Source organism: Octopus bimaculoides, chromosome 2 (assembly GCF_046866305.1).
Source record: "Octopus bimaculoides isolate indiv1 chromosome 2, ASM4686630v1, whole genome shotgun sequence".
In the NCBI taxonomy this organism is placed as follows: Eukaryota; Metazoa; Mollusca; class Cephalopoda; order Octopoda; family Octopodidae; genus Octopus; species Octopus bimaculoides.
In genome coordinates, this window is record NC_142929.1 from 95,048,020 (window position 1) to 95,074,546 (window position 26,527).

At 32.4% G+C, this 26,527-nt stretch overlaps 1 protein-coding gene across 7 annotated transcripts in view; it reads left to right on the forward strand.

Moving 5' to 3' along the window:
- The window catches only part of LOC106871763 (protein phosphatase 1 regulatory subunit 12A), a 148,447-nt gene that overhangs the window by 98,863 nt on the left and 23,057 nt on the right, over positions 1–26,527 (forward strand). For 6 of the 7 annotated variants that reach the window (XM_089347206.1, XM_089347205.1, XM_089347210.1 and 3 more), the window contains 3 exons: positions 17,878–18,036; positions 18,454–18,600; positions 20,132–20,182. In XM_089347206.1, coding sequence (XP_089203332.1) covers positions 17,878–18,036; positions 18,454–18,600; positions 20,132–20,182 — 357 coding nt within the window. Of the gene's footprint in view, positions 1–17,877; positions 18,037–18,453; positions 18,601–20,131; positions 20,183–21,311; positions 21,639–26,527 lie in introns of those variants that run through there. The other variant, XM_089347207.1, reaches the window with a different exon arrangement.

The following is a 26,527-nucleotide window of genomic DNA, read 5'->3' on the forward strand; positions in this document are numbered from 1 at the left end:
ACATAACATTGATTTCAACATGTTGAATGTAATCCAGTGTTAGAGAATTTGCATTTTTCCTTTCTTTTTTTTTTTTTTAACTCATGTTTAAGAAACCAAACTAACATTATCCAGGAGATTTAAAAACGGAATTAGTTCAGTGTAGGACTCTTCCCTCGGGCTTATTGGATTGGAGTGTTGCCTATTTTTTTCATATTTTATGGAAGTATTCTCCTCTTTTCAGAACAGCTACCATTTCTCATAATTCTTCAGTGTTGCCGATTGCCCATAGCGCTTGATCTGCTGTCACCCACAAATCATAATTCGTATTAAAACACACACACACACATTCTCTATCTCTTTCTCTCTCTCCCCCCCTCTCTCTCTGCTGTATTTTACATTTTGTTCTGTAATTCTAGATTTCAATTAATCACTGAAGTAATCTTCCTAATGTTGATACATTGATATTGTCCTTATTGCTCTCTTCAAATAAATGGTATTTGAGCTAAAACCTTTGATCAAGATTAATAGCATCATGCAAATTCTTGAGGAGGTAGATGGTGGAGATTATGTATTTAATCAACCATTGCGCCTATTTCACTATCTGTATGATTATAGAATAAGTTACCCGTCTTATTAGTCGACAGAATTTTAGTCAAGATTAATCTTAGTAACTTTGTCAGTGATTCAGTGACATTTGCTAACTTGTTTGTTGAGTGCAACCACATAAAATATCAAGTCACAGGAAATATTTAGCTGTGGCATCTCCAAAATTCTGCTTTGTCGTTCTTCTTGGTACCCTCTGATAGAACTTCAGTCCATGGTCCTTGACTTGTATTCCAATACTTTAATATTTCCATTTTATCGCATGGGTTTAAGTTCTTCTGTTTTCAGTCGTCAGATTCTCTCATCTTGGCAAGTAAAAATGTAAACTAGAAGTAATGGAGCAGACTATTAAATCATAGGGAGAAACCAAAACCATTTTGAAATTCATAAAGCATTTGGGCAAATAAAATCTTTTGACAAAGCTAGCTTAAATGACATGCACTAATCTTATTTTAGTAATTTGTTCTTGCTCATTGGTTTGAAATATTTAATATGCAGGTTGTTTATATTCAAAAGACATATTCACCAATTTCAAAATTTATTTCTAGTTTGTCTGAGTTGTTTTAGTTAAGTCTCAATATAAACATGTACCAGACTATTTTTTTAAAGAAAAATAGTTTAGTCTGCTATTTATCTATATTGGTTCATCCTTATGATGTAAGTCATGAAAGTATTCTTGTGTTGTGGCTATATAAAACCTATTTGATTTCTGTCTTGTGGAAAAATTTTGGAGGAAATGAGTGAACCATGGCAGTTATTGTATATGTTCCTATGATTTAGTTGTCATTTAACTCTTGTCCTCATTAGCTTTTGAATGCCTATGATTAAAGGCATCCTAGCTGATATTATCTTGCTTCCCTGTCTTCCTGAGACGTAGTATACCTGAGAGTACATTGCATGATGCGTATTTTTGTTTTTTTTTATGGTGGAGCATCATTTAGTTTCTATTTCTTGCAAATTTCTTTGCTGGCTCTGGCTGTTTAGTTGTAAATTTGAGAACTAAGTGACATTGTCTATTACTGGCAAGTAATAGTTTATTGTATTGATTTAGTCAGTTGTCTGTACCATCTTTACTGTATGTAATAGAATTTATGAAGATGTCTATTGTAAAAAAGAAAAAAAAAGAGTAATTGCTTTAACTTTCATATAAAATTTTTGTTTTCCTTATTTAATTTTAAAACCTATCTTAAAGCTTTCTGCATTTAAAGAATGAGTTAGACATGTGAAGGTTATTTATCATTGGACTATTATCCTTATTTCAGATGCTTCAGCTTAATACCCTATTTTCAGATGTTTCTTAAAATGCTGTTTATATATAAACTTGGTGTAAACTGATACTGGAGAATAATTACATAAGAATTTAAATTTAACTCTGCAAAACATTGACGTAAGAGTTGATTAGATTTCTCTGTTGAATATGTATCTTGTTCAAAAAAAAAAAACTGATACACTTGAGCATTGTTTAACAGTTTTAAGACATGTGGGTTTTGTGTGTTTGTGTGTGTATCTGTTAAGATATATATTTTTTTTAATGGGAATTTATATTGCTCTCCAAGTTAGCATTTTTTTTTTTATAAATATTTTATTGGTGGATCCTTGGTCAATTGAATGATTATTTTCCCTTTCATGGTTAAAAGGGTTTCTGTGGTTATTTCATAGTCTCTCTTTTCTTCAGTTGCCCTTGTACAGTTTTACAGATTTTCATTTCAATTACGTAATATACATGATATTTTTGGTTAAGTATTCTCATTAAAGAAGGAATCTAAAGTGTGATATTACCTAACTATAGGTTTGTATATGAATACAAGAAATTAAGATAGATATTGACTTGGCATTTGAGAAAGAATGTTTCTTCATCTGGCTCAGACTGACTATTGATGATAAACTCTCATTCTTGTTTTCTATGAATTGTGGGTCTGAAATAATTAAGGACTGAAAAGTAAATGCACAAATATATGGGGCTTTAGCATTTGTAATTTATTTATATTTAGAAATAGAGGAGGAATATATGGATAATTTCTTATTTTTAGGAGTTTACTCATTAGTTCTATCAACATCATCATATGATAATAAAAATCTTTAGAAATCAAACCTGTCATTTCCATGTAGATTGTTTTGCTCTTTTGGGGAAGACATGGATTGTTTTGCTCTTTTGGGGAAGACATGATTGCCAAAACTACTTCATTTTTTAAATCCTGTAACCCAAGTTTCTAATTACGTTAAATTATCATAAATCACCTTTTCCAAGCATATGCCATCTGAAAGAAGCACTTATATGCCAAACAACCAGATCAAGAGATTTTGCATTATACAGATTTGTTATGTCTCCAATTATTTTAAATTTAGAATTTTTAATATAGATTGTTATACATTATTTACAATGGACGAAAAGATGTCCTCACCTTGTTTGTTGTTACCACATTTTGGTTGATGTACTCTCCAGCCTTCATCAGGTGTTCTGGTGGAATTTCAAACCCAACCCTTCATTTGACTAATGGGGTACTCTGTTCTCATTCCTAAGGTGATGTTATTTTTTTCTGTTGATGTTATTTCACAAGTCCCTGCCTGGGATTGAAGCATAGTGGATAAGGGCACGGGCTACTAACCCTCAGAGTCTGAGTTCAATCCCAGGCAGGGACTTGGGAAATAATATAAACAGAAAAAAATAATATCAGCAAAAACAGAAACCTTAGGAACAAGAACAGAGTACCCCATTAGTCAAATAAAGGGTTGGGTTTGAAATTCCACCAAAACACCTGATGAAGGCTGGAGAGTACATCAGCCAAAACGTTGTGGTAACAACAGACAAGGTTAGGACACCTATTTGTCCATTGTAAATAATGTACATAACTCCTCATCTCAAAAATATAGATTGTTGTATTCTAATTTCATGTTAACCTTTATTGACATCGTTGGAATTCTGTTTTTGTTAAGTTATTTAATACACTCAGTTTTATTTTTCTAATATTTTTTTAGTTTGTTAATGCTAAATGACACAAAAAACATTAATACTATTCACCTATATTTGTCTACACATGCATACACACATTTGATTGTGTTGCTGTTTGATTATCTATGTTTTGCATTAGCATATCTTGAATCCTTCACATAATCTTAGAGACTACAGGTGTAGGCATTTCTTTGTGCTGATATGTGTTAGGATAGTTGTGTAAGTTATATATGTTGAATGTTGGAGCCAAAATTTAGCAGTTGGATTTCTTTTCTAACCAATTCCATTCAGTGGAAGACAGGCTGAATTCACTAACATCGCCTTTTTAACTTTAGAGACAGGCTGAAAGAAATTTCAGTTGATTGCAAAATAGACACAAATGTGAGAAAAACTTGCTTTCGGTACAAATTTGTCTCCATGCTAAATAAATTTTGAAACAGATTTAGATATTTCTATAACACATAATTTACTCAGTTATTATTGTCATTGTAACTATTACAATCTCATTGTAGAGTTAGTATTTGACTTATTTAAACTTATCATCAAAGCAATTTCTTATAATGAATCTATAATTTCACCTTTTTTTTTTTTCTAGAAGTGTTCTCAATTTCATAATCACAAACTGTTAATCTTTCAGCTAATTTGACAATCCACCAAATCTTTTTTTAATTTCTTTCTTTTCTTACCTGCTCTGGTGCTAGGTGGCACTAAAATAGAATATTCACTACCTTGCAGAGAGTACATTATCTCCCCCACCACTACCTATAATTAAAATCTCCATATATTACCATGTCTCAATGCTTGTCTTATCAAATTGATGTGGTTAAATTTATATATGAATTATGGTATTTTATATTTTCTCAATCTGAATTGACAAAAATATAGTTTTTTTTTTTTTCATAGGTAAAGTTTTATTTCAAAATAAACCTAAGGGGTTGTGACCCACTGGTGTAGTGCAATGAAGTTGTGTAAAAATAAACACAAAAAATTCACTCCAAATTCAGAAAATGATTTCCCAGATACACTTTTTAAATATTTGAAAAAGTACTTTGAATTTCCTTAAATCTTACCTTGTCTTGCTCTTCTACATTTTTACTATTTTCGGTAATAACAGATGATTTTGTTTATCTGGTATAGACTAAATGCTTGTTTCTTTTCTTTTCTACAAACAGCTTAATATTAAAGAGCATACATTATCACATAAATTTCATTTCCTTATTCTATTCAGTTCCTGACGAATCATTTCCTCTGTGGCATTATGTGTAAATTTTATATATATATATATATATATATATATATGTCAGTAAATAGTGGGGTTGTGTTAACCGCACGTGGAGAAATAATAGGAAAATGAAAAAAAAAAGGCAGAATGCTAAACTGGAAGCATATTTTAATAAAGATTTCTAACCGGTTTTCATTGTGAAGCAAATTATCAAGAAGGAGAATGAAAATGTTTTTTTACAAAGAAGTACAAAATGAAGAAAATAATATAAAAAAAATAATATATAAAAAAATAAATATACCAATACATTATATTGTCTTTGAGTTTTTGAAGTTCAATGGTAGTTCATGTATATAATGGTAGGAAAAATAAGGATGCATGAGAATTGAGTTTTGTTAGGTTTAAAAAAAGGGTTAAAAGTTTGTGTTAAGCAGGAAGTGTGGTGTCAAAACAGGAAGTGTGTGTAAGGGGAGACAAATGTTTTTAGTTTGAGTTATGAACTCTTTTTCAACAGGAAGTTTAAGAGTTCATAACTCCAACTAAAAACATTTGTCTCCCCTTACACACACTTCCTGTTTTGACACCACACTTCCTGCTTAACACAAATTTTTAACCCTTTTTTTAAACCTGACAAAACTCTCAATTCTCATGCATCCTTATTTTTCCTACCATTATATACATGAACTACCATTGAACTTCAAAAGCTCAAAGACAATATAATGTATTGGTAAATTTATTTTTTTATATATTATTTTTTTTATATATTATTTTCTTCATTTTGTACTTCTTTGTAAAAAACATTTTCATTCTCCTTCTTCTTGATAATTTGCTTCACAATGAAAGCCGGTTAGAAATCTTTATTAAAATATGCTTCCAGTTTAGCATTCTGCCTTTTTTTTTTTCATTCTCCTATATATATATATATATATATATATATATATATATTTATATATATATTTATAAAAAAGAAGTTTGAAAACACCACTATATAAGATAAATTTTAATTTTCTCAGATATTTTGCATGTTTCGGTTCTTCTTGAAAAAACAAACCTTATCAAAAATACATATTTTAAAAAATGTAATTAAAAGAAAAGTTCATAATTCTTACTTTTTTCTAATTACATTTTTAAAAATATGTATTTTTGATAAGGTTAATTTTTTTTCAAGAAGAACCAAAACATGTAAAATATCTCTGAGAAAATTAAATTTATCTTATATAGTAGCGTTTTCAAACTTCTTTTTTATAAATATATACCCACTTGTATGCCACCTACACTTTTTATCAATGTATATATATATATATATATATAAAACCTATGCCAGCATGGAAAGCGGATGTTAAATGATGATGGTAGACAACATCTAGATTTTGATGTCATTTTGTAATATTGTGGAATCCAGATTCACTTACTTCACTTTCACATACAAGAAAATTTCTCCTGATAAGCAAATTTTTATAAGTTGTGATAGCCTCCACTTCACCTATCATCAGTTTGTTGCCTCTTTCCCTATATAGTTGCTGCTTCTCAGAAGTTGCTTGTGCTACACTATTAAATACCTGGTACACATATATTTTCTTCCTAACGTTGTTACTGTCATTTTCGTCATCATACACTCTACATAAACAGTTTTCTTAATCTTTCAACTTTCTCTTCACCTTACCTATGTGTTCACATAAAGGATTAACATAGGCACCAACTTTATCTGCCATTCTCTTGTACAGATGTTGACTACTGTTGAATGAACATTAAAAAAGAAAATACAATTAAGTTTACTTGAGCGAGTTACTCTTTGTGTATTCAACAAATCTTATTCACTTTTCATTGCCATACATTATGGCATTCCTATGTATACAAAAAAATTTCTTAAAGAAGTTTGAAGTTTCGCAGATTAATGCTTGTGTTGAAAACTTGGGCTGGTGATGTATTCTAGAAGGCTGTGCTTCTGAGGAGATGGATTAAGATGTTTAATGTGGTGTTCTGTGTGGTGTTTCGCAAGACATGGTTAGAGAGTAATGATATCAGAAGGAAGGGAAGCAAGTCCATTAAGTGGCACACTGTTTGCAATTCTGAAAGGTAGAACTGGTTTTGAAGACAGTAGAGAAGCAGTAAATCTTTGAGCTAGTGGTTATTATGAATCTTTGCTAATTAGGTGTATAGCCATGTGTGTATAGTAGCGAAACCATCTTAGATATGTAACAGTATTTTAATGTAGGTCAGTGAAGGGCTCTGCTTGAAACATTTAATATTACCTCTTTTCATGATGATACCCCTGCTTCTGCTTTTAAGCTATTGACTCTCGTAATTGTAGACCATCTCTAGTCTCCTTGCATTCTAATAAATATGTTTCACTCCCAGAATCAATTCCATCTGCCTACATACCAAAGAAATTTCATATAGCACTAACCTTCTAATAATTCTGTATAGTTTGGTTTCACATTATTTTCTTGCTACCAGCTACTTAAAAGTCTGTTGAATGAGAAAGTACCTGTAACTCTTATTAATGCCTGCTTATGTCATTAGTAATATAGAAGTGTTTCAGTATTTTACACACATTATAGGTTGGTAATCTAGTCAGACATAGAACTCTTCATAATTACATGTATTACTAGCATCCTTAGTAACACAAATATGAAAAGTTATGCTGATTTAATTTACATTAATATTCTTTTAGTTGTGCTTTTTTTAATGCTTTTTTTTTTCTTTAAAGAAAGAGCCAGAAACAACTTATTAAATTAGAGAATAGAAATATACACGCAACACAACAAAGCCATTGTTTGATCCTTTTGTGTCACCATATTGCAAGAATTTAGGCTAGGGCTGTGGTCTTAGAATAGCTTTCCACTTGTATCAGAGGACTTGAAAAGGGTCTTGAATATGCTTTTCTCATCTAAGTAATCAAAAAAAAAAAATTACAATCAATAATTTTATTTTGCACAGTTTCTCTGGAAATCTTGTTTATTTTTCTGCACTTTTTATATGCTCTTTAAAATCAATTTGTATTTTCTCTCCCACCCCCAATTCGTTTTTGTCTATTGTTTTATCAGTTTGAGATTCTCTCAATTATAATGATTTTCATTGTAATTTCCATTCTATTGTTGTAGAAATCATGACTGTTTTAGGGTTCTGTATATGTAGATGTTGATTAATCAGTATCAACCACTCTCAATAGGCTTCTTGTAATTTCGTTCTTGTGAGGAAGGAACTGATTACAAGCTGAAGAGAATGTAGTGTATTATAAGTCAACTGATATGTTAATACTCCTCAGATTTCAAACTGAAACCATCTCAAAGCTGGCTCTTTTCTTTTGTTATCTTGTTGCACACTGAAATTTAAGTAGATTCAGAGCAGACTTAGAGAAGTGTGACAGGTATCTTTTGAGGGCCATCTTTAAGTATTCTTAAACGATTGCCACAGAAAGTGATCTACTGAAAGCTTTCTAAGATCAGAAGATTATAGTGCTCCTACGAGGACATTGTAATTTTTATCACTGTGATTTAAAAAATCTTTTTAATGAAGCTGTATATCATATTGAAAGTTAAGTCAGATCCACTGAAAATCTCTTTATTTACCTCTGTTATTTGTAAGTAAAGGATATTTAATAAACTATAGCATTGTATATGTATGCTTGCAGCTTACGTTTTTTTTTCCTATCTAGTTCCATTTATATTTCATTTGTATCCCTTCTATCAATACTTCAGCAATGTCACACATGCACATTTATATCATACAGCAAATGGCTTATTTGAAAGAAAAATAATCCGTGTCAAAGGATGATCTTTTCTTTATGTATTTTGTTGCTTGAGACAAATATTAATCAAACAATATTACTAACACACTCTACTTATGTATGCCAGATTATTATGAGTTTTATTAAGCATAATTTACTATTTAGTTATAAACAAAATGTTTTTATACACCAGTTTGGTTCTGTTATTTGAAAATTTTGTCAGATTATTGACCGATTCCATTGTGATGTGCATCTTCAATAACCTGCTTCCTTTTCTTCCGTTCTTAGATTTACTTTCAAACAAGAATTTTCAGAAATTAAATGTCAATTCTGAATATAACAAATTCTAAATTAGCCCCCTACCTATTTTCCATGTTTTGTTTGAAGAAACTAATTTGCATGGGATCTCAATTTTTTCTTTCCCATTTTGCTAGATAAATTTATTTTGCGTGCTTTTTGATTGCTATTTGGTTCCCTCACTAACCTGTACTAATTTGGCAGCTACATATATACATGGTTGGTTCTCATTTACTTTTTTTTAATGTATAAACTTTGATATCTTTCAATTACTTAGTACAATTGAAATTCAAGTTGCCTTTTCCACTATTATTATTATTATTATTATTATTATTATTATTATTATTATTTTTTTTTTTTTTAGTTTTTTTCCTTCCCTCTTCTCTCTTTTTACCAATTTTTGTTAGTTATCATACTTTCTAAATAATACAACTCCCTAAAATTACCATCATTAATAGCACTTTCAAAACATGAAAACTTTAACCGCCTAGTCTCTATCTTTCTCCCCACTGAAATTTAATCTTAAATGCCCGAGACTTGTTGGTTACATGGCTCAACACACTCCATCATAATCTGCCTTGGAAAATGTAGATGGATCCAATTATGCGTCTAAGATAATTTATTAATTATACAGGTGGGTATTTACATCTATTGCTATTGTTAATTTAAAAACAACTTGTTGAATGAATTCACAACATCTTCAAGCTTACCCCCTGTTCTGTTAGGTTCTATTTCAAAGTTTATTAGATTAGATTTTTAACTAATTCTCTCAAATGTTGGTTAACTAACATACTTTGTTCTTGATAAAATGTAAACTAGATAAAAATATTAATTAATAGAGCTTTTTATTAGATTAACACAATGATTCAAACTACTTTTTGCCACAAGGAGAACAAGTTCTCTCTGAAATAAAAGTATTTTTTTCATTTAAGTTCTTTCGGAATTTTTGTTTGTTAATTTTTCTCATCTTTTGGTTGGTTCATATATTTTTATACTCCAGTATTTTAAAATTGTATTAGTTTAGCATATTGTCATTCTTTTGAAAAGGGATAATAAATATTTACCCAACAAAATGCCAACAATAAGCAGAAGAAACATAACAAGGCAACATTTTTTTTCCTTATAGTCATTTTGTATGTTTGTTTGATTTGCTAACAAATATTAATCCTATTTGTGTCAAGTAGGTCATAGTGTTATAACACTTTTTTCTCTTTAAAATGTTACTAATATTTGTGGTATAAACTTTCAGCTGTTTTTTCTTTTCTTTTGTGAAACTAAAGTTCCAGCATTTTAGATGGAAATTTTGGATTCATATACTTTGTTTCTTGGGATTTACCAATGTTATAAAAATATAACAGTATATCATTATATTTAATCAATCTTCATATAAAACTTGTTAACTTTTCCAGACAACCAGCTGCTGAGGTTGTAATTTAAATCTTAGTATTTTCTTTGAGAAAGGTAAGATGGGTGTGCAAACATTCATCTATATAAAGTATAGCTTAGGACAGTAACCTTTCTGCAAATCTTTTTAATATATATTACTTCTATGTATATCCACTATCATCTGCAAGATGACAGTGTGGGCATTCTAAAATCTCTACAAAGCTTTTCTCATGGACAATCCTTTGCATTGATTGTCAGTTTTAAGCGAAATTTATGTGAACTTTATTTCTAAACTGATTTATAAAAAACCAAAAAATATTACACCTTCTCAGTGATGCCCTCTAGAATTCTAATTCTAAGATTATAGCAATTATCATTATTATTATAGAAAGGAAATAAGATTAGTGTGTACTGTGCACACAGATGAAGTGTACAGTGTACTCTAATTATCACTTATCCCCTTTATTATTACAGTTCATACTCAGATTGCATGCACACTCAACTTCTGGAGAACTAAACTACTAAACAGCAATCTTTTAATAGCATTTCTTCCCGCCAGTTAGTCTTGATGCACTAATGCCCTTGGCCTGTAGATATGTATAACACATTAGCAAAACTGTAGACATTAAGCCAATAATCATTCATTTCATAGACCATTACTTTCACTGTATACATTGTCAGGAAATGGTGTGCGCACACACACGCACACGCACACGCACACACACACACACACACACACACACACACACACACACACACACACACACACATTTCTTTCTATTTCAGCAGATAACACCTGTTTTTTGTATTTTTCCTCCTCTATAATTAGATGATAGGAGCTGAGACAATTGCACCATAGCTACTTTTTAAACTTCCTGCTCCAAAATATTTCTAACGTTTCTTGAGCTACAATATGTTTGTTTTCATTATTTAGTGATTTGTTTGTATTTAATGCAACAATAGTTTTTTGGGGTTTTATATTGGATTAGTGTTTGCTCAAAAATGTATCTCATTATGAAATTCTTGGCTTCGACGTGTATGCTCACAGAGTTGCTAAGATTTGTTGAGTTGGTTGTGTTGTAAAAGCACTACATTCTCTCACTATTTTCTGCTTTGTGAATGTGCATGGCTTATTTGTTAGGGTGTCCAACTTGTGATTGTAAAGTTGTGAGCTCAATTCCTGGATCATATTTTGTCCTTGAGCAAGACACTTTATTTCATGTTGCTGTAGTTCACTCAGCTAGTAGATTTGATAGTACCTGTATTTCAAAGGGTCAGCCTTGTCACATTGTGTCACGCTGAACTTCCTTGAGAACTATGTTAAGAGTATGAGTGTATGGAGTGTTCAGTGACTTGCATGCTAATTTCATCAGCAGGTTGCTCTGTTGATCATATCAACTGGAACATTTGTCATCTTAATCGATAGTGCCAGTATTTTCTGTTATATTTTAACTCTTAGTCTGCAGTTTTGGCTTTAGTTTTCCTAGATAGCATGTTTTGAAAACTCCTATTCAGTCAACCAATCTAGTGTTGCAGTTGAAATTTTGAACAGTATTTGATTTTTATGCTCTGTCTGTCTGTCTGTCTCTCCTTCTAATATTGAGAGGGAGGGTACTCGGGTTCCTGTGTAGTTCACTCTGCAATGGAGGCTGATTTTTCAGTTTGCATTTATTTTCAATTTGCATTTATTTTCAGTTTGCATTTATTTTCAGTTTGCATTTATTTTCAATTTGCATTTATTTTCCATAACTGTTATTTCTGACTAGAAGACATTAGCTTGAAAAAGATGGGTCGCACCAGGTGAACTTGTCTTAGACACTCTACTTAGATCTTCTTGCCTATGATGCAAAGATCCATTAAGTGTTGGAGTGACATTTTCTTTTTACACACAGCCGATTATCATCAGTTAACTCTTGTATTGAAGCAATGACTATGCATAATTAAAGCAATTTTTAATATGCATGTGGCTTCAATAAACATGCCTCTTTGTCTAGCTTCTTTCTGTTTGGTTTATTATTTGTGTGTGTAGGGAGGGTATAAAATGTTTATGTTGACCATTGTCTAACTGAACTTCCAGTAGTGTAGGTGTGGTTATTTGTTTGTATTAAAACAGAATAATGCACAAGGGTATCAACATTATCTTGGCTGGAAGTTTACAATTCGCTACTGAGAAAACTTGATTCTGTTTCAAGACATCCTTTTTGACTTGCAGAAAAGCTTCATAAGCAATATTGTATTCTTTAATTGGGTTATTAATTGAATATGCAGTAATTTTCCAGCTATAATTACTTCACCAAAGTAAAGGCATGTTTGCTGCAGCATCCTATATACTTGTGATTATGAGAGTTACAAATAAATGCTCTAACCTGGTTTAATATAGCCACTATTACTTGTGGAATGTTTTAAGTATAATCTATCACATGGTTAACATTCAGGCTAGCCCTCCAGCATAAGGATCTCAAATTCTTCTCCCCATTCTCAAACAATCCTAGTGTCATTGCAAAAGGACCTTGGCTGCTACTCATTTTCTTCAAACTATTCAAAAATGATGATACAAAGTGATGTTTTATTCCTTTGTAATTTTAATTTTTTTTTGTTTTTTTTAAATAAAATGAATAAATCTCTCTTCATTAATGTAAATACTATCTGGTCACTGGTTAAACCTTTATGAATAAGAAATTAGTTTCAAACATTTGCATAATACTTAAGAAACTATGCTTCACATTGCATTATAAATGTAATCTTTGTTTCACTGTTGTTGCAACTTGGTTTATAGCTCTTTCTAAATTTAATATCCATTCTCTCTCTTCCCTCACACTTTTCCTTTTTTCTCTTTAGTTTGTTAACAGTTAACTATATAGTGTTAAAGTAGAAGAATGTAAAAAAAAAAAACATATAGCTGGCAGTAAAGAAGAACATTTGTTAACCATCAAGCTTATCAGTTTAATTAAAAAAAAAAAAAAAAAAAAGTAAATAAATTTGCTAACTTGAAAAATCTGCCTGTTGATGTTCATTATAATCATCATCATCATCGTCATCATCATCATCGTCATCATCATCATCAAGGGAAACCTACAAATTATTTTCAGTTGTAGTTAGACGTGTTTTGCTACTAAAACATTTGGTTGAAGGGTTGGAAATAGCCATTGCATCTCAAATTTCTCTTTTTCATACTGTTAGTGTAAAGTGTTAAAGAATCTACAGTGTTATCTCTTTTTAGTTATTTTAGGATTCATTGATAATGATGAGAGCCATCTGCTTGAAACATTTGTTTCAAAGAGACTGCACATTTTCTGTTTATAAAACCATTAGACTGGTTTTTTTTTCCTATTCTTAAATGAGAGGTCAGTTTTGCAGCATTTTTGGTTTATTAGAAAAAGAAGTCAGAATATAGGAAAATAAGGTAGTACCTATGCATGACAGTGAGGTGGGAGATATTAGAAATGTAATTAGGCTACTTGATTTAACATAGTTGGGAGGTGGGGACAATGACTTGTCCTGAAAGTTCTTTACTGAAAACTAGATACAAAGAAGAGATACACACCTTATTGTAATTTCAGCCTTTTATTAAGGCAGCAGTCTGAATTATATTTTTAGGCTTTAAAATGTGTCAAAGAGTAAGATTCAATCCAAGGTTGACAGACAGGCTTTGAATTCTGCAAGGATTCCTTACTGCGAAGAAACTTTGTAATGTTTATCACTCTCCCAAAATTAGAACTTTAACTTAGAAATTCCGTCAAGTCAGGACAAACTATGTTCACATCGTTTTTATAAATTCAGCGAGTGTGTGATGCTTTCTGTGTGTGATGCTTTCTGTAATTCTTTAAGTGTAGATATATGTAGTTGCATAAGTGTCAGTGATAGTAGTTGATAAATCATATTTCTCCTTGATCTTTCCTACATATTTGAGAGGATTCTATGGGAAATATAATTTCTACCATTTTTTTTTACAAACAGTTGTGCTATTAAAGTTAGCAAAAGAACCTGTTTTAGTCACAAATATTTCAACAAAACATATAATTAATTACATCACTGAAGTTTATAGAATTTATCTAGTATAGTATTCAGTTCTTTTGTACATGTTTGCAAAATATTTTTGTACTATCAGATTTAACAGAATTTTAAGGAATTAATATTTTGTAACACTAAAATATTTCTGATAATGAAAGTATATGTGGGAGACCATTTATACATCACATATTGTAAAGTGAGTATTAACTATTATTTACATTATTTGATATACCCTCCAGCTTTCATCAGACTGATGAAGGCTGGAGGGTATATCAGCTGAAATGTTGTGTTAACAACAAACAAGATGAGGACAAATATCCATCAAATATAAATAATGTACATAATTCCTCATCTCTTAAATATAGAACTGTATGAGTATTAACCAGTTAAATATTTGATGTTACTAACCAGGTTATAATCCCTCTTTTGTTGACCTAGTTACACCAGCTTGTTATAAGTTGTCATTGTTTTACTGTTAAGCTCTCATGTTAAATATTCATCAAACCATATAATTTCTTAGTGTACTGACTGTGATTGCTTCTTATAATAATTATGAGTTTGAAAATGTAGCTTAGTTAGCAAATTGATAATGGCTACTATTTTTATAGTATTACCCTGCTCAAGTACAGTTATTCATAAAATATTTTGTCCACACACTCTTAACTTAATTCATTAATTTTGTAGACTTACAGAGCTTTCAAATTTACTTTGCTGCTCAGCACTGTAATGATAATAATTTGTAGTTGGAATTAATTTTCAAATTTAAGACATTTCAGTCTTATTGAATTGTCTGAATTTGATATTAAGTATCCTCAATAACAGCAGAGTTGTGTGTACGCATTTGCTTGTGTCTGTCCATGCATATATATGTACATAGCTATATGTAGTATGTCTAATTTTTGTTTCCCTGCAGAAATATTCAAACACTTGTTAGAAATGTGTAGTCTGTGTTGGTACACTGGATTATTTTTTCACACCTAAACAGTTCTTGTAATTCATGTTAGTCTTATATATTGTTGAATCTAATATTTCAGAATGATAGACAAGTATGATTGTTTTATATCAGTAGCATTTCACTTAGCTGGGCTTCAGTGCCACTGTATTACATCTTGGGCAGATGTCCTCTCTTATAGCCCTGAGCTGATGAGTTCCTTGTCAGTGAAACTCATTGGTCACTGGAAACTCTTTGTGCAGAAAATCAAAGTGTGTGTATGTATGTGTGTGTATGCATGCATATGGCTGTCTTTGTGTCTATATTTGTGTTGACACTGTTTGGAAAATGGTGCTTTGTTTTTATACCTTGTTAATTCACTGTTTGGCAATAGTGATGAGCACCAGATTTTAATATAACTACTGAGGTTTAAGGTGGCCTGCTATCAGAATCATTACCATGCCAAGCAAAATGCTTGGTAGCATTTTGTTTGACTTTGTTCTGAGTTCAGATGCCACTAGAGTCAACTTTGCTTTTCATCCTTTCAGGGTTGATAAAGCAAGTACCAGTTGAGCACTGGGGTTGATGTAATCGATTTACCCCTTCCCCTGAAATTGCTGGCCTTGTGCCTAAATTTGAAAGCAGCATAACTACTAGGGTCAGTACAAGCAACTAGAAAACCTTTCAATGTGGTGCTCCACCATAGCTACATCCCAGTGGCTGAAACTTGTAATAGTTGTGTGTGTGTGTGTGTGTAGTGATATAAGCCACGTATAGAAATGCAACCAGCATTGATTACATTGACAAATTTTGCATGCCAGTTGAGTGAGATCTCAGAGTTCAGTTCCTAACCCAATTCTGTTTGTCTCCAGGCCATAATAGAAGAGTTTGAAGATTAATCTTCACTGTGTGTTGATCATTACAATGGGCTGTTAGATCACTTTGCAGCTAGTGAAATCCAGAATTTATTATATTATTAACACTCAGATCGTTGTGTAGCTTTAACATCATAAAACAATGCTATAACAATGCATAGTTTGTGCATCAAAATAAAAGTTAAAAAATCTGTAAAATATTCTATCCTCTCTCTCTCTCTCTCTCTCTCTCTCTCTCACCCGTTAGTACTGTATCTTTCCCTATTCAACCCCCCTGCCATCTTACCATTCTACCACTTTCCTTTATCACAATGCCTTATGAAACGAAGCTTTCTCTTAGCTATTTTACTTCCATAACCATCATTTCCTCTCTTATTAACCTTTAGCATTACTATTTCTCTCATTACTCTCTCTATCTCTCTCTCTCTCTCTTTCTCTCTCTCTCTCTCTCTCTCTCTCTCTCTTGTTACTCTCTCATTTAGCTCCCTCTTGTGCTAATAATTCTATTCCTCTTGTCATACTTTCACATTTATTACTATCTCACTTTAAGCTCAGTTTCTGTCATCACTCACTCTTTCACCCTTTGAATATTACAGGCTCTTCTAGTCTTGTGATGTACAAGGCAACCTCTTGTGTGTTGGTGCCACAATAAAATGCACCCAGTACACAAAATGGTTGGTGAATTGAGCAGTGACAATGTAGGATCAAGATGACTCTTTAGTCTTGTCAGGGGCATGACACTTCTCTACTGTAGGTTCCATAATAAAATGCAATTAGTATATTCTGTATAGTGGTTGGTGTGAGAAAGAGCATCCAGATGTAGAAATCATGCCAAAAGCCAGGATATGCTGATGAGGCATAATCTTCCTACATGTCAAAGAAGGTATTAACTTTGATTAACTTACTTGGACTGTGACTGTTTGTCCAAGCCATGCCAGCATAGAAAGCAGACAAAAAAAAAGATGAGGATTAGCATGTTATGTATGTAGCTATGTGTGAATATATGTGTGTGCATGTCAATCATCATTGTTTTTACATCTACTTTTCCAATGGTAGCACAGGCTGGGTGTGACTGCTTAAGGTAATATTCTATGGTTGGTTAGATGCCCTTCTTGATGCCAATCCTTGTTTTCATGTAAGGTAGTTTTTTCCAGGGTCTTTACGCATAACTTCTCATGGACATTATGTAGGACATAAATGTGTCACTGGAGCCTAAGTGGTTTTAACCATTTAGCATTTAAACAGGCCATATCTGGCCAAAATACTCTACCTGCATTATGTTCGAACTGGCCAGATCTGGCCTCTCATACCAACCTTACAATATCATTCTAAAAAGTTGCCCCATCAAAAGCTACTAGATAATGCAGATTAATTCAAAACAATTAGAATGAATAAACCTTACTTTTGACCGAATAAAGGGTTAATGCGTGCATGTGCACACACACACACACACACACACACACACACACACACACACACACACAGTGAGTTTTGGTACTGTTTCCTCCAGCCTAATTTCATTCACAAGACATTGGTCAACTTGAGGTTATATATAGTAGAAGACACCCATGATGTTGCCCAGTAGCATTGAACCTGAAAGACCATGGTTATAAAACAGTTCTTAATCATATAAACTATTCCTGTGTTTACATATATTATTTGTATCATATTTATCATGTATTATATATCTTTTTTCAGTAAGTATAAACATTGCATTGCTCATACAAGTGGATCAATCTTGTTTTATTGGCTTCATATATTTTCTTTGGTTTATATTTTCTTGTCATTGCTACATTCACTTCAGTACATTGTCATATTTTGAAACTTTAGTCATTCATGCATCCCTGTCAAGATAATAGTGCTGTTAATAAATGTTTGTCCTCTTTTCAGAGCCTTAACAGTCGAATAAACAGTGGTACTAGTAGCCGGTGCGTGTCAACATCCGACATCCCTCCGTCCATCACAGACCGCCACAGTCGCTCCGATCGACCAAGTTCTTATGCTGGTTTGAGTAAATCAACACCTTCATTAGAAATGGATTACAAAAAAGTAAGTATTGGTTGATATTTACCACTGGATATTGCCAATTGCTTGCTTGTGCTTTCTTAATGGTAGCTAGTTACAGAGGGTGCAAGTGTACCCTGTGAAATTGTTTGCCGGGTGCAAAATCAAAATTTGCATTCCCACAAGTGATTGATATAAAAGCACCTTGAAGTTAGGTTTCTTCTCAGAGAACAAAAATAAATTTAAAAAAACAAAAAACTATAAATCCTTGTTTACAAACAAACTTTTGGACTTGGGTTTGCATCCCTTTAAGCAAATTTCGTTCCTGAGCCAGTGGCTAGAAAGGAATCTCTGAAAAATAAGTTAAAAGAAAAGAAACATATGTAAATATTTGTCAATTTTTTAGGAACTCAAATCATTTCAAGATTGTGTTTAATACGTGCTGCTTTATTTTATGAATAGCTTTATGAAAATGAAAAAGATGACACAAATAGGTTAAAGAAAGAGCTTGAACAAAGCAAACGAGAACTTTCGACGATGAAATTAGAACTGGAAAGGTTTCGAAGATTACATGAAGGTAGTTCAATTGAGTCAAACCAACAGAAAAGGGTAAGTAACCAGTTCTGTTGTTATGACTATTCCTTTTTGGTTGTAAACACACCAGTGTTTTATTTCAGTTGAGTAATCAAGCCATCTATGTGACCCTTATTATATTTTCCTTCAAGACATTTTTTTTATCATTTCAAATGATAATTTTTTTCTTTTAAACAGTTTTGTTAATGTTTCCAGTAATACTTGCTGTTGTTACTTTGAAAAATAACAATAATTGGGTTGTTTTTTATTTATGTCTTATGCTGTAATTTTGATGTCATATTGGAAAATATTCTTGTATCAGCCCGTATATTTGTTGCTTGACTCCTTTAGTAGTTTAAAAGCTTCATATTTTTTTTTGTTTATTGTCTTTAAGGTGCCATTTTAGTAGAGAGAGTTTAACATAGTTATTTTTCTTTTGTTTTGTTTTTTCTCACTGTCAGTATTAGATGGTAAAATTTGTTAGGAATATTTCCCAATCAATTGGGTACTTGGATTATTAAATTAAAATGTAAATTCAGTTTTGGTATGAGATGGTATCAAGAGGTTTTCAGACTAGTTATGTTTACTAAAAGATAACTTATAATAACTTACCTCAGTTTAACACCATCTCCTTCAAAATAGTCACCTTATACAGCAGTACACCGGTCCCAGCATTCCTGCCACTTTTGGAATCCTGCCTGCAAGTCATTTTCTGTAAAGTGAGTCAAGGACCTTCTGTGATTCGTTCTTGGGAGTTTAACATAGTTATTTTTCTTTTGTTTTGTTTTTTCTCACTGTCAGTATTAGATGGTAAAATTTGTTAGGAATATTTCCCAATCAATTGGGTACTTGGATTATTAAATTAAAATGTAAATTCAGTTTTGGTATGAGATGGTATCAAGAGGTTTTCAGACTAGTTATGTTTACTAAAAGATAACTTATAATAACTTACCTCAGTTTAACACCATCTCCTTCGAAATAGTCACCTTATACAGCAGTACACCGGTCCCAGCATTCCTGCCACTTTTGGAATCCTTCCTGCAAGTCATTTTCTGTAAAGTGAGTCAAGGACCTTCTGTGATTCGTTCTTGGGGAAAAGGTGGAAGTTCACAGGTGCTAAATCTGGCAAATAGGGTGGGTGCAAAAAACTTGCCGAAGCATGCCCAAAGTCTCTGTAGCAGACTTCTCAAATTTAATGCAAAATTTCACGTTGGCACTTTGTTCCAACTTCCTGTCCATGAAAATTGCAGACTACAGCGTACACATGATTGCAAGAACACAAATTTCACAACTTCCGGGGTAAATAGTGATGTCACTCAACACACTGCCATGTGCTGCCAATATGTAACACTAAATATAGTACCGATGACTCATCTCTTCAAAACTTTACATTGATCCTTATCAAAAAGGCTTCTGGATTTTAATATGTTGATTTTCTAAATTATCTCAAATTTTCAACAGAAAATTATTTCAGTAGGAACTCAAAATTTCAGAATAAAAATCTTCTGTCCCTGTCCTTCTGTCTGTCTGTCTCTCATTTTCAGTACTTACATTACTTTATTGACAGGAAAAACGGGCTTTGGAGAGGAAATTGTCTGAACTTGAGTCTGCAATGGTCGTAAGTAGAAATGTTACATTGATAAAATCTTGTTGAAGTTGACTGTAATGTTGAAAAATAATTTGATGATAATTTACCAGGGGATGGGGTGAGGGAGAAATATATGATTAATTTCAGCCCCTGTTACTCGTAATATTCTTATGGCAAAAATTTATTACAATATATTTTATTTTTTTAAATGTTCAAGACTTTGATGCTTTCAGCAGAATTTTCAGTGTACTGTGTAAAATATGTCAGTTCACATCCTTATTTCTAAACTATTACTATTATTATTTAGCATGCCAGGCAAAATGCTTAGCGGCATTTTATCCGTCTTAGTTCTGAATTCAAATTGTGCCACAGTTGACTTTGCCTGTCATCCTTTCAGAGTTGATGAAATTAGTACCAGTTTCACACTAGGGTTGATGTAATTGACTAGCCCCCTCCCCAAAGTTTCAGGCCTTGTGCCTATAGTAGAGAGGATTATTATTATTTCTTTTTACCAAGATTAGCGAACAAAATTGTTCGGTTGCTTCTTCGTAAGATTTAGTGTGTCTTTGACGAATGTCACTTTCTCCAGAAACTGGAAAAATATAAAGTGAATATTAAGTGCTACTGTGAAGAGGAGGAATTTTTGAAGAAAATCTCTGGCAGTATTTCGGCATGGCCTCAACTGAATGATTAAAAATATTTGTCTTTCTAATTGACTATAGTTGGAGAAATGCTTATATTGTTAAATACACAAATCTTTATTTTTAATCAGTTCTCCAGTTGGGTGCCAAACTATATATAGTGTTCAGTTTCCTTCCCCTTAGTTTTGCAGTGACATTTCACAGGAGTTGACATCGTACTTTTAAGTAGTTCATATTTCTTTTTAAGAAATATTGGTTTTCTAAAATCAGTTGTTGATGCCTATATGTACAACTGAAAAAATTAGAAGAGAAAATTTGTAAAAGGACTTATATGATTTAAACCTCAACTTTAATTTTGAGCTGCAGATTCAATCCTCACTTTGTCTTTTCCGTATATTATGTTCTCTTGTTGCTGTATACAAGTCCTCATAGAAATTTATATTACAAATGGCATAGGTTGGACAAGCTTGCTGTATATCATTATCACCAATTGCCTTGGTCTCTTGTTTTTTTAATAGAACTATCAAAAAATTTGTCAATGGACTTGGAGTTGATATGAAGTGAGTAAATCAGACCAAGTCACCTTCTGGTGTTCCTTTTTATTGAATTCCTCTTATTTGGATGATTTAAGAAATCAAAAGAATGCAAAACTATGTGGAAAGATATGACAAAATAAACTCCTCATCACTATGTACTGATCTTGTGCTTATGTTACTTTTGAAGACTTTACACCTCACTTCATGAGCACAACCCATATGTTTCTCTACATTTTAGCATTTCAATTATCTTATTAGATTCCTTATTCATTGCACCAATAAAGACAGGCCTGAAATCAAGAACCTAAATAGACAATTTTTTTTTTTCTATTCTTGTTGTCTCTCTTCACATTTTCCTTGATCCAGCAGATTTCTATTCAAAGGTGTTACAACTGTGACCCCATCATATCTTGTTCTCAAACAGTGTTTCTAAGACTACAATAGTCAATGTTACTTTTTCTTTCCTTTTGTGTTTTAAAGAGTGTAGGATGAGGTTTGAGGGAAATTTACCTGCTATTGTTAGTAGGTCAAGCAACTACATAGAGACTTCAGTTTGTGTTAACGAACAGTATACTGTACTGTTGAGTTAGGGATTTTTCAACCAAATAGTCTTGCTTTTGACAACCACCTGCAGATGCAACTGGCTTTACTTATAGTGCTGTTAACATAAGAAAGGCTGTCATGCAGGATTAAAAGTTCTCTTTACTCTGAATTAGTTTCTAATTCAGAGTGGTTTTTCTCAAAGATTGGTTAACTTCACCACACATCTCTTGCACATTGATGGAAAAGCCTTTTAATACTGATGTTTCTGCAGCATTATTATAGCTAATCTTTTTGTCTAAAAGGTGGAATGGGGGAGATAGAGGTGTCTATAACATATTAGAGTACGTCAAGTTGATCTGCTCCTTCTCCAGTCAAAGGACTCTGTTGCAAAGTATAAATAGTGGGATATGTGAGACGAATTGCTATGAGATTATCAGAAACACAAATGACATAAAAGGCTGAAGTTTATGATGTGACCACATAACTTTAACAAAATATTGAGTATAGCTTTATCAGAAAGTTTTGAGATATTTTTATTTTAGTGTAAGAAAGATAAAGTTCTTAACTAGTTTTGCTAGAAATATCTAAAAAAAAAAAAAAAAAAAAAAAAAAACCATGATAAATTAAATTCTGCTGGTATGGTTAGGTGGCGAGAATGGATGAGGATAGCTGTGTGAAAAGTGCCACAGCCTGACAGTTGAGGGAACCTGTGGAAGTGATAGACCCAGGAAGACCTGGGATGAGGTGATGAAGCATGACCTTCGAACATTAGGCCTCACCGAGGCAATGACTTGTGACCGAGACCGTTAGAAATATGCAGTGCGTGAGAAGACCCGGCAAGCCAAGTGAGACCATAATCCGAGGCCACTGCCAGGGGGTGTAGTCAACCCACTTATGCGTACCTTTCCTTCATTGGACACTAAACTCTATCTGCGAAGACCTGTTGGGGCAAGTGAAATCAAAATCATGATTGAACTAAATTCAGTGACTGGCAGCTGTGCCAGTGGAGCACCATCCGAGCGTCATCATTGTCAGAGCAGTTGTCTGGCTTCCGTGCCGGTGGCATGTAAATAGCACCGTTTGAGTGTGATCATTAGCAGCGTTGCGAGTTACTGGCACTTGTGCCAGTGACATGTGAAAAACATTCAAGCGAGGTCATTGCCAGTGCCGCTGGACTGGCTCTTGTGCAGGTGGCACGTAAAAACACCATTTTGAGCATGGCCATTGCTGGTACCACCTGACTGGCCTTCGTGCCGGTGGCACGTACAAGCACCCACTACACTCTCGGAGTGGTTGGCGTTAGGAAGGGCATCCAGCTGTAGAAACTCTGCCAGATCAGATTGGAGCCTGGTGCAGCCTTCTGGTTCACCAGTCCTCAGTCAAATCGTCCAACCCATGCTAGCATGGAAGGCGGATGTTAAACAATGATGATATATACATATATTACTCTTTTACATACACACACACACACACACACACACACACGCACACACATAAATTCATTTTATATGTACTAAATTCTTACTAAATTCTTTTGTACAATTTCTAAAGTGACTAGTTTCTTTCGTCTTTCATGACAGTATTCGATGCAAAGTGTTCCTCATTGTGCTTTTTTTTATCGTATTTTTTTTTTTCTGTATAAATACAAGTTTTTAACTAAAACTATTAGTTAGTATCAGTTGGTCAGTTACTATGTAAATGTTCACTAGATAGCATGAATAAAAAAAACTATGGCATATCCAATTATATCTTTCCACCGAATTTCATACTGCTCATCCTTGTATCTCAATATAATATCCATCATATGTCTTATTTATCCTCATCATTATTCCAATTGTTTTACATCTTCATCTTCATTAGATCAAAATGTTTAGTTGTCTCTCAATCCCTATTCTTTGTTTTATATCTACTTTCAATTAGTAAGTGATTAATCTTTGGTATAATTTGTGCAATGCTTTCTGTTTTTTTCCTTAATAATAAACTACAAATATTTGTTAAAATGATCTTATTTTTTCTTTTGATGTTTTTCACAAATTTTGTATGGTTATTTTACCCAGCATTGCAACAGCAAAAGAGAAATTTCAATATTTCACCCAGACTGGGATGTATTTTGTCTTTTTTTTCTTGTAATTTATTAACAGTTGTACTAAATGTTTCCAAAAATTTTCCTGAATCAGGAAAAAGAAATGGAATTATTTGTTAATATTAAAACTATTTCTCATCTAAAATAAAAATTTAAACTAATTGTTTTCTTTCCCGTTTATTTTTTATGTCAACTGTAGGAATGTCTTTTTCATCTTGACTATCAAAACTTCTGTTAAAATTAACAGAATTGTGGATATTTCTTTCCCTTGCATGGGTAGTCAAAACTTTTTTGTCTGGAGTGAATCCTATAGTTTTTCATAATAATAATGCTCCCGACTACTTCATACAATTTTATTTTAATTGCTCCATATAATTAGCACGATGTTTGCATGGTAGCTCTCTGATAACCTTGCCACAGAAGCCTGAAGATAAGCCACTCTAATTTCCAATTTCATTACTCAACTATGAAGCTAATGCAGTATAAGTTTTCAAAGTAAATATAACTATTCTATGGTCTTTAAGCTTCTGAGTGCACAGTGTGATTTTAATCCAAAGATAAACAATTAACTGGCTCCCTTCTTAATCAATGTATGCAACAAACTTTGACTTATCAATCCTCAATATTTTTCTGACAATTAGAATTTATTTTAACAAAGATTACAAATATTACAAACAATTTATTTTAACATAAATGAAGCTTTTTATGTAATTACAAAGTTTTTTATTCAAGCAACTTTTGACCTCAATTAGCCTGTGGTTATTTGACTTCTATGAATATTCTCTATAATTTCCATTATTAGCTTTCTTGTATATCAACAGTTCACCTGAACTTTACAAATTTCAATGATTTGTTATTGGTATATTTAAAATAATTTATCTCTTTTATGTAGTCTATTGGTGTGATAAACTTTAACTATCTAATAAATGTACTTGAAGCAGTATCTTGTCAGAATTTGGATAAAATAATCTGAAAAGCACAATATTATGTCTTCTAGCATAATGTTCTAAATCCATTAAAACAATTTAGTGAATGGTTTATTACACTGAGTTTTGACTCCGCAACCAGTGTGTCCACATAAAAATTCTTGACAAACTGCTAATGTGTAGGCTGTATCTTTTAAATATCTTCTTGCTCTAATCAGTAAAGATATTAGTTTTATAATGTTCACTGATCAAGAGCTGCTGCTGATTGAAACAGCATTTGTACAAATAAAAGTTTTGACTCTTATTTATGCAAAAATGAATTGGATTAAATTGAATGTATATTTTAGAGATGAACATACTTGGAATTTTAGTAATTACTTATATATGCCTTGTCTTCACTATTATATACTCTATTGACTGCTTGAAGGGGTGGGGACATTAATGATTTTGAATTTATTGGGGGTTTACATTGAATATGTTTTTCTGTTATGGTATCAAATAGGTGGAAAAGTATTCAATACCATCACAAGTAGTGCATAAGTAATTTAATTCTGCCACTTGATACAAATGGGCTGAAACAAAGTTTTCATGGATTACAAGTTAGCCTCTCTTTAGTCATGCAATTCAAAGTAGAAGCATACGACCCCCTACTGCTAGAATCCCACACACACACACACACCTGCACGCACGCACACACACACACACACACACACTAACTCACTCACTCACTCTATCTCTCTCTTTCTCTCTCTCTCTCTCTCTCTCTTTTTCTCTATTTCTCTCTCTCTCTCTCTCTCTCTCTCTCTCTTCTAAATACATACAATATGGCTGCTTCTGATAAAGATAAATTCTTGATTTTTATTTAAAAAAAATTTACAATAGAAATCATTTCTTATTTATTGTTTAATATAGTCAAGTTATACTTTTAAAAATGATAAAAGTTTCTGTTTATATTTATTTCTGTTTGCCAAAAATGAATTAAGAAAAAGAAAGCAAAAGTCTCTATTTGGAGTATAAACCATAAAAGTAACTTCTAACCGCAGGAAACAGAGAGTCAGCAGAAGAAATATACCCAGACATAATACTCCCCGCTTCTCTAAATCATAATTTACATGTTCGTTTTTCTTCTTCGTTTAACATCTGCTTTCCATGCTAGCATGGGTTGGACGATTTGATTGAGTAGTGGTGAAACCAGGGCCTCTCTCACATATCTTACCATTAGTTGCCATTACTCATCACTCCTTAGTGAAGTTTATTATTCTGAGATCAGTCATTTCTTCCCCTATCAAATCTGGCCTTCTACAGGTCCCTACTTCTTAAATAGCTTGGAACCTTTTTACTCAACTGTCATCTTTCATACAGACAATACAGTTGCAGTCTCCTCTTTTGAAGCTTCATCTGATTCCTCTTTTGATGGATTTTTTGTCTCAACTCATTTGAATTCTGTTCATATTTGCTAATATTATGCATCCAGTGGAGCACACTTGCCTGTTTTTTTTCAGTCTTTTTCCATCCTCAATGCTCAGTACCCATTTTGTTAGCATTTGACACCACCATATCTTGCATACATGTATCATACATTAAATTCCCCTCTATACTCATGGATTGAATCACTCTTTTGTTTCACAAACTTTGCCACTATTTCA